The sequence below is a fragment of the Sminthopsis crassicaudata genome, chromosome 4, assembly GCF_048593235.1.
Source record: "Sminthopsis crassicaudata isolate SCR6 chromosome 4, ASM4859323v1, whole genome shotgun sequence".
Classification (NCBI taxonomy): Eukaryota; Metazoa; Chordata; class Mammalia; order Dasyuromorphia; family Dasyuridae; genus Sminthopsis; species Sminthopsis crassicaudata.
In genome coordinates, this window is record NC_133620.1 from 292,085,554 (window position 1) to 292,095,178 (window position 9,625).

Sequence of the window (9,625 nt, forward strand, 5' to 3'; positions counted from 1 at the left end):
GGAAAAATTCCTTAAGTGATATCCAAAATCAGAATGGGCTGCTTCCATAAAAAAGACAGAGAGGGGATGTCCCTTGTCCAAAATGTTATAATGAAGATTCCTTAGTTGTTCAGTTTATTGGATTTGTCTGACATTGACCCCACAAACCAAAGCACACCAAGTACATTATTGTCTACTATCTCTGGAAGTCTGTCCAAGTTTATGTTCCTTGACATTCATCTCATTCTCTGCTGTCCCTTTGTCTTTTTCCCTTCAATCTCTCCCAATATTAGGGTCTTTTCCTATGAGTCCTTTCTTCTCATTATTTTTAGCTTCAGCTTTGATATTTGACCTTCCATTCTGATCTAATCCAGTCTGAATTAATTTCTTTAAAAGTATTAACTGATTAAATCTTCCTAATATGCAAGGAACTCCTAAAATCTTTAGAACCACTATTTGAAAGCATTGATTCTGTGGGGTTCAGCTTACCTTATAGTTCAACTCTGCTTCTGGAAATATAGTATACTGCTTCTGGAAAAACCATAGCTTTGACTAGACAAAATTTGCTATAACTTTCTTTCCAAGAAACAAGCATCTTTAAATTTCATGACTGCAATCACCTCTATGATCTTTGAGGCCAAGAATATAAAATTAGACAGTTTCCATTTCTTCTCCCTTGACTTGTCAGGAAGTAATGGGACTAGTTGTCAAGATCTTAGGTATTTAAGTTTCAAGTCAATTATAATACTCTCTTCTTTCTCCTGCATCAAGAGGTTTCTTACTTTTTTCTTTTTCTTTTTTTTTTTTTTTTGCCATCACAATTTTCATCTATCAACTGTGATGGTCTTGCTTGGCTCTTCCCAACAATGTAATTCAAGGCAATTTCAATAGACTTGTGATGGAAAGTGCCACCTACATCCGGAGAGAGAACTATGAAGACTAATTGTGGATGTGGAAGGGGGATTAGATTTGTTCTGCTAGGAACAATGAGTGGGAAATCACAGAGAAGCAGCTTTCTATTTTATATGAAGAAAAACTTCCCAATAATTAAAGCTATATAGAAAATAGATGAGTTGACTTAAGAGGTAATGAATTTCCTGTCCATGAACACTTTTTCTTACAGAAGCTAGATGACTACTTGTGAGATTCTGAGAAATATATGGTTTACAAGGGAGACTGGGGGAAATTGTAGGAATGGTTCAATATATCCCATCCCTCTTCTGGAAAACCAATTCAGATCCTCCCACTGCTGATCAACAGGAGTCAGAATTCTGGAGTTGGAGAGGACCTTAGGCAAAGCATAGTATTTCCACCTTTTTGTTGTTATTGTATGCCTTGTTTTTTCCTCCTTTGATTTTTTCCTGTGTAGCATGATGAATATGGAAATATGTTTAGAATAATTGCACATGCTATCTTGGGGAGGGGGAAAGGAAGAAAAGAGAGAGAAAAATTTGGAACACAAGGTTTTTCAAAGGTGATTTTTTTTTTTTTTAAGTGAGGCAATTGGGGTGACTTGCCTAGGGTAATAGAGCTTGGAAGTGTTAAGTGTCTGAGGCCACATTTGAACTGAGGTCCTCCTAACTTCAGGACTGGTACTCTATATACTGCATCATCTAGCTGCCCCCAAAAGGTGAATGTTGAAAATTATCTTTACAAGTATTTGGAATCATAAAATACTATTATAGGAAAAAAAAGAGAATGGCATTATCTGCATATTTGAGATTGTTTATATTTGATTCACCCAGCCTGTTATAGGATATATTCTGCATGTAAGCTAAATAAGATGACAACCTACACCTTTATCAAAAAGTTTTGTCAAGATAACTCCATGGTCATACATAGCAAATACTCCTTTTCAACAACTCAAAAGGCTATTCTACATACAGATATCTCCAGCAAGGAGACATAAGGTTTTCTTAAAGGACTAATGCAAAGAAATGGAAGAAAACAATAGAATGGGAAAGACGAGATCTCTTCAAGAAAATTAGAGCTATCAAGGAGATGTTTCATGCAAAAATGAGCATGATAAAAGGCAAAAATGGTAGGGATTTAACCTAAGTAAAAGAGACTAAGATGAGGTGGCAAGAATATATAGAAGAACCATGATGGTGGTTATTGATTTAGAGCCACGCAAATTACTAAACAAATTGTGTTAATTTCATATGCCAGCAAGAATATGCTTATAATTCTGCAAACTAGGCTTCAGCAATATGTGATAGATTACAACAAAATGTGATGCAATCTTCAAAGTCTCCTGAGGGACCTATATGCAAGATGGGGTAGTGAATTGACTATGGGATGAGAGAGAGAAAGGATATAAGGTTGAGAGAAAAGAAAAATCTCTTCTTGATACTCAATACCTTTACTTTCTGATTAGAAGATGGAATACTAAATTCCTTCCAAAACTGTCCTATATAGAAGGCTCAGATCTGAACTTTCCAGCTAATAATCCAGCAAGTACCTTGCTTGGTTTTGATTCCAAAAAATGTCTCACCCAGTCTAAGTGGGGTCACCAGAATTCTCAGCCCCATGCTTGGCTGGCTGACTCAGTTCTTGATATTCAAAAGCTTCTCAGCTCTCTCAGTTGCCTCTTCTCTCTGACTGGAAGGTTGTAGGGTAGAGCAATAAACTTCTCCCAAAATCTTCCTTTATAAAAGACTCAAATTTAGACTTTTAATAAATATTTACTGAATTGAATTGGTTGCCCCTTCCAAAGAAACAGGGAAATTTGGAAGAGAATTGGGTTTAAAAGAAAGATGAATACTGTTTTAGATGTGTTGGATTTAAGATATTTCTAGGACATTGCTAAATTTTGAAAAATGTTTCAAATGAATGATGAGGTTGGAAGCCAACTTTTTTCATTTCAATAATATTTTATTTTTTCAATTACAGGTAGAAATAGTTTTCAACATTAATTTTTCTAAGATTTTGAGTTTCAAATTTTTCTCCCCTCTCTTTCTTTTTTCCCCCTTTTCCCCAAAACAGCAAGCAATCTGATATAGGCTATACATGTACAATCATTTTAAACACATTTCCATAGTAGTCATGTTGGGGAAGAAAAATCAGAATGGAAAAAAAAAAACCACCACAAGAAAAAAACAAAACAAAAAATATGAAAATAATGCTTTGATCTGTTTTCCATGTGGATGGCATTTTCCATTTATAAGTTTATTGGGATTGTTTTGGATGACTAAGAGCTAAGTTTGTCACAGTTGATCATCATACAATCTTGTTACTGTGTACAATATTTTCCTGGTTCTGCTCATTCACTCAGCACTCATACGTCTGCTCATCATTTCTTATAGAACAATAGTATTTCATTACATTACATTCATATACTATAATTTATTCAGTCATTTCCCAATTGATGGGCTGAATAGATATTCAATTTCCAATTTCTTGCTTGCACAAGCTACTATAAATATTTTTGAACATGTAAATCCTTTTCCTTCTTTTACTAGAAGCCAAATTTCAAAGGATTGAGAAGTGAAAGAAAACGGAAGAAAGGAATATGTAAAACTTACCTCAGCCCAATGCTTTGCCTTATCTAAGCAAATTCTACTTATGGCATTGCCTCAGTTCCAAAGCTTATGAAAAAAGACATGCAATTAGACTTTCAGTACCCTTCTTTAGATGTTCACTATCTATTTAATGATACAGAATTTTACCAGTAATTGAAATCAAGGCACTGGTCTACAATTTGTAGACTGCTTTCTTAAAAATGGAGACACTTGCTCTTCTAAATATTGTCAAAGGAGTAATTTTTTAGCTTTGAAGAGAACTGAACATGCCTGTAGTCAGATGGGAAAAGACCAATGGAGAGAAAGAGGAAAATGAGAATGAGAATGAATGCTTTGGCTACAGTAAGATTTTGTTGAAAAGGAAATTTGGGATCATGGGCTATTTTAGAAAATGAGGCCTTTATCAGAAACACTAGCTGTAAAAATTTTTTTTCCATTTCTTGCTTCCCTGCTAATCTTGGCTGCATTGGTTTTGTTTGTGCCAACAATATAATTTAATATAATCAAAATGATCTATTTTGCATTTCATAATATTCTCTAGTTCTTTGGCCACAAATCCCTCCCTTCTCCACAGATCTAAACTATCCCTTGATCTCCTAATTTGCTTATAGTATCACTCTTTATGTCTAAATCAAGAACCCATTTTGACCTTATCTTGGTATTGGGTGTTAGATGTTGACCAATGCCTACTTTCTATCATACTATTTTCCAGTTTTCCCAGAGATTTTTGTCAAGTAGTGAGTTTTTATCCCAAAACTGGAGTCTTTGGGTTTGTCAAACACTAGTTTAATATTATCATCAACTATTATGTCTTTTGACTTATTTTACTGATCCACTACTCTATTTCTTAGCCAGGAAATGGTCTTATTTTTGAAGGCAAAATGAAGAAAGATTCTTATTTGAGGGGGATTATTGTTTTCAGTCACTCTGGGGAGTGGGATCATCACTTTAATAAGGGAGGTATAAAAGGACTGTCTTGTCATAGCAAGGGCCCTATTAAAATTATATAAATTTGTAGTAGGTCCAGCAAAAATGGTTTTGCATTTTCTTCAGCAGCATGAGAAACAAATAAAGCAGTGGGTGGAAGAATCCAAGAATTCAATAGGACAAGATCAACTACAGAATAGAGATTCAAGAGGACAATATACAGTTGAATTAGTTTACTGAGCAATCAAGGGAGAATGTATGTAAGCAATGCAGGATGATAATTTGGGAAAAACTGAAGGATAGAGGAATTGGAGGGAGCAATGATGATCAAATCAGCGATTATAAGAAAGAGAGAAAAGTGTCATGATTGAATCCTCCCTCCTTTTTCAAATTGTCATCAAATGCTGACAATTTTTTTCCATAATGTTTATTGGACTGGCCTTCCTTTTCTACTTGAATTTGGCATTCTTTTACTTTGAAATCTATTTCATTGATTTCCTCAAGTTGGGATAGAAGCTATTCATACCTCTCCCCAGAGCCAAGTTTAAGTCAACTTACAAAGAGACAAATCAGTAACTGGTTCTTTATTTAGAAATAAATAGGAAGGGGAAAGAGTAGAGCAGAAAAGACAAAGGATTGGGAAATTGGACATAATGGCTAGTGGAGTTTGGAACAGCTGTTATGCTGGAAACAGCATGATCAAGGTTGGATTACCATTTTTCCCCTGCCTTCTCCCATCCAAGTCTGAAATTTTCCAGATTCTCCCAGTGAAGCACTATAAATGGCCTTCTGAAATCTTTCTTATACATTTCTAGAGTTCCTGAAGCCATTCATCTGATATGGTCTTGACTTCTATAGCTGGATAATTTTCTGGTTCCTGCATATGGTATCTAAGGCAACAGGATCCTGGAATCAGTTTCATATTTAGCAACTAGACACTCCCGGAAACAAAAGCAAAAGCCAAAATATTCTTTTTTCCATGTTACTTTAGGGACCTATAAGTCCTTCCTGAAAGTTTTTCCTCCTTGGGAGGAAAGTAGAGAATATTCTTTCAGAAACTCTTTCATTTCATCCCTACCATATCCAGTCCCTGGATTTTGAGTCCCAAGAAGTGGTAGCAAGTTGCCATAATTTTTCTTAACCAATTTCCATCACCTTAAGTTTGACAACCAGAACAACGGTAATCAGCCTCTTGGGCAGCTTGGTAGCTGCAACCTGCACAGGCTATGTGGAACCATGCATCACAACCATCACATTGGACCCAGGCTATTGTCTCTTCCTTGGTGGTTGGCAGCTGGGGGCTGCACAGGGCTCCCCTCCCCCAATTGGAGGGGGAGCTGCAGTCCTAGATGATAGTACTTCGGGGACGGCCACGACGATTTCTGAAAGTAGGTTTGGTGGAAAAAACACAAAAAGTCCTGAACAAGGGAAGATAGAATATACTCTATTCTTAAGTGAGTTTTAGCGTCACATCTGAATTGGTATGGCAGATTTAGTACTTAGAAAATACATTGAAGGACTTTCCCCCCATTTCTGAGTTAGGACAGTATGGTACATCTAGAGTTCAAAACAGGTCTTGGGTTTCATATTCTGACAGTGATACTTAAAGAGTTGTATAACCAAGGACATCATAGACTTTTGAGCTTGTAAAGGTTACCTAACTTCAAATTCTCTCATTCTTCATAAGAGGAAAATGATGCCCAAAGAAGTTGTGACTTGCCCAGACACAGGTAGCAAGTGGCAATGGCAGGATTTGAACCCAGGTTGTCTAGAGTCCAAAGTCAATGCTCTTTCCACTGTCTCCCTATAAAAAAGGCCATATATGGGTACATGTATGATCAAATTTAACCTGTGGTTTAGTTTCTCATCTGTAAAACATGGATAATATCACCTTCTAGTGACAATCTCACAGTGACCCCATAGTCCCTAACAAGCTACTGCTTCTTCTTTCATCTTTATCTGATAAGACAGAAGATATTAGGTAATTTGCAGAGTCAAAGGGTGAATACTTATCTGAGCTGGAGTTTTTCCAGAGTGTTCTCTCCCCTTCCTCTCTTGGGAGGCAGAGCTCCCTACAGGTTAGGCCCTCTCAGAGCAAAGGGATGTGTGTGTGTGTGTGTGTGTGTGTGTGTGTGAAGAGGAGGAGGTAGGGGTGACATAATGGCAGGTTACAGAGAACAAAGATATTGATGGGGATGGGGACAGCCCTAAATTCCCTGTCTCTTTGAAGTCACTTCACTTACCCACTGGGAGTGACTGTAGTCTTCATTCCTCGAGGCTTCTTCCTGGTTTCAGCCTGAATTCTGGGAGGGCTCTCCTTAGTTCCTCTCTCATCCTCTAGCTCAGCCAGCACCTTGTGTGCGGACTTCCGACGATTCCGAGGGGCTGGAAGTGGGGTGGGAAGGGTAGCTCCTGACTCCCTAAGAGTCACAGGAAAGGTCAGGCTCTGTCTTCCACCCCTGCTCCTGGAGAATGTAAGAGGCTGAGGCTGGAGTTTGCTAAGGCTGCCAATAGAGCTGAGGATAAGGGTAGCCTTGGGAGAAGGGGAGAAGGTATTGAGGGGATGCTGTGGGGCCCCCTGAGGGGGCAGCATCGGCCAAAAAACACCTCCACCTCCTGATTCCCCCCCAGCTCTGGGGATAGTGAAAGCAGCAAAGTCTTGGGGTCGGACACGGACACGTTGAAACATGAAGTAGAACTCAGGAGGGCTGGCCCCCACAGGCCCCTTAGGGCCAAAGGTTAGAAGGTCACTGTCACTCAGTTCCAATTGGTGACCTCTAGGAAGCCTGATATTGCTGACTAAGGTACCTGTAAGAAGGAAAAAGTAGGGAGGGGGGAGGGATAAGAAACATTCAAAGAAGAAAAGGTAGAGAAAGAAAAGGCAAGACAAAGATCAGTCTAAAAGTTATGGAAAATAGCCAGATTTCCTAAGGTGATATCAAGAGGGTTGAGGAACTGGTTAACATCTTTTCTCCCATGATACTGTTTTGTAAACTGTTAATGCTAAAAGTGACTATCATTCATTTAGTGCACAACACAAGCTGGAATTTGAATCTGGATCTTGACTCTATCAAGGAATGAGTTCATAGGTCTATGGGATTAGCTTTTCCCTAGTTTTCTATCCTTTCTGGATCCTGATGAACTGGAGGAATTGGCTTCCCCAATTATCTTTGTTTACCCCTCTTGGAAGTAGGCTCTTAATAGCTGGCACAGAATGCAAATAATTAGGAATCCTTCCCTTATTTTTTAAAAATAATATTCTGTAAAAACTTAGTCTTTGTTAACAAAAGAAGTTAGAGGTCCATACAGACCCTAGGGCTATCCTAAGGAAGTATGTACTGCTTCTTTTGGGTCAAGAAGAATCTTTCCTGATATCTATGTACATTTAGATATTTTAGTGGGCCTGAAGTCAGGAAGACCTGAGTTCAAATCCAGCCTCAAACACTTACTGTGTGACCCTGGACAAGTTATTTAACCTCTATTTGCCTAAATTCACCAGATAAAGAAGCAAATACTCCAACGTCCAAGAAAACCCCATGGACAAAAAGTCCATGGGTCATCTCAAGCCAGACACAGTTAAATGGCTGAATAACAAAATGGTCTGGCCAAAATAAAGAAAAATATTAATGCTTTGGGAACTTGGACTACTGATGAGCAGCTAGAGGGAGTAATGTCCATCTTAGAGAGGTCATCTTAAAAAAAACCTGTATTTAATTAATTTCACTGCCAACTCCTTGAAAACCTATTTTCATGTACATCCCTTTTTTTATTACTCCACAATAAAAATCTTTATCTTGTGTCCAGTGCCCTTTTCTGCTTTCCAAAGTGAGAGAGCTTATTATTACTAATCTGCTAAAGCAGAAGGAGTATGTATATAGAATCTGAAAAGAGAGCTCTACTTTTCCTTTGATTTTACTATGTGGCTTTGAGGGCAAAGCATAATAATAACCATATCATTACCTTGTAAGCCTTCCCCATAACAAAGGTAATATATTATATACTTCACAGGATTGCAGAAAGGAAAATGGCCAATAAATCTTAACATTAATTAACTTAACCTGAACCTCAGGAAAACAAAAAATGAGGATAATACCTGCTTGTACTTCCTATCTCACATAATTATTCTAAAGATTAAATGATATAGGATAAATGAAATAATTTTGTAAAAACATTATAAATAAAGAAGTATTATTTTATTAGTAATTTCTGAGTAACTCATTTGTGGAACTAATCTGCTCTGATAGGCTTTCATCCTTTTCAGGTAAGCCTTACACACATGCATCATATATAACACATTACTCCAACAGATAGCAGGTAATTTTTGGAGACCATCAAAGTCTTTTGGTCTTTGCTGTCAAAATCAAAGGAAGAGGAATTCTAAAGGCAAAATCAAATAGGAGAAGTTCTATTTTGAGTCAGGTCAAGGTTCTGTGGTACTTCTCAAATACCTATCACACCTATTTAAATATATTCTGTGTAAAAACAGGGCCAGCAAGTCCAGGCTCACCATAGCTATTGCAGTCCTCCAGGCTGACTCTCCAAAGTTCACCTTGGCCTTCAACATGCAAATTAGCATTAATGGGGGAGATGAAGACAGGTACATGCTGGGGCCAAAGTGCCACATCGCACAGACCAGTCCTGAGGTCCAAGTGGTAGGTACAGCCAGCCCCAGCTGAGAGATGAAAAGTATAGAGGTCTCAACCCCTATGTAATGCAATTGGAAGCAGGGCAACATGGGAGGGAGAGGCTTTCCCCTACAACCCTCTACAAAAATCTGGGAATACAGAGCTCTTTCTGCTTTTGGGCAGAAAGAGACATTCCATGCAAATTAGAAGTACAATTCTTGCACAATTTAAATCTAGAGATGCATTCTCAGCACAATATAAATTTAGAAGGCACTTAGCTAGTTTAGAGAACTATGCAAACCGAGGGGGACTATTACTTGGCCTTGAAAGAAAAAAAAAAATCAAGGTGTCATCCCCTGTGCAATGCAAAACTAGGGAACGTGTGTCATGCTAAATTAAGAATGGGCTCATAACATGTACAACTACTACAAAGAGTACACTCAGTTGGTGCAATGCAACATAAGGGGGCAGTTAGCTGAGGGCGTAATGGGGTCAGTTTCCACCACCATTCAATATTAACTAGGTCACTGAAAGATAACGGTATAAAGATAAGATTCTGCAGGCCTCCACCCT

At 38.0% G+C, this 9,625-nt stretch overlaps 1 protein-coding gene across 1 annotated transcript; it reads right to left on the reverse strand.

The window, feature by feature from the left end:
- Positions 1-5,439: 5,439 nt before the first annotated feature.
- On the reverse strand, positions 5,440-9,294 carry TCF19 (transcription factor 19). The gene is given in 6 exon segments (XM_074311496.1): positions 5,440-5,708; positions 5,711-5,781; positions 5,783-5,809; positions 6,671-7,235; positions 8,935-9,138; positions 9,141-9,294. Coding segments are annotated over 6 exon segments (1,014 nt in total). The 5' UTR covers positions 9,163-9,294; the 3' UTR covers positions 5,440-5,583.
- Between the last annotated feature and the right edge of the window lie 331 nt (positions 9,295-9,625).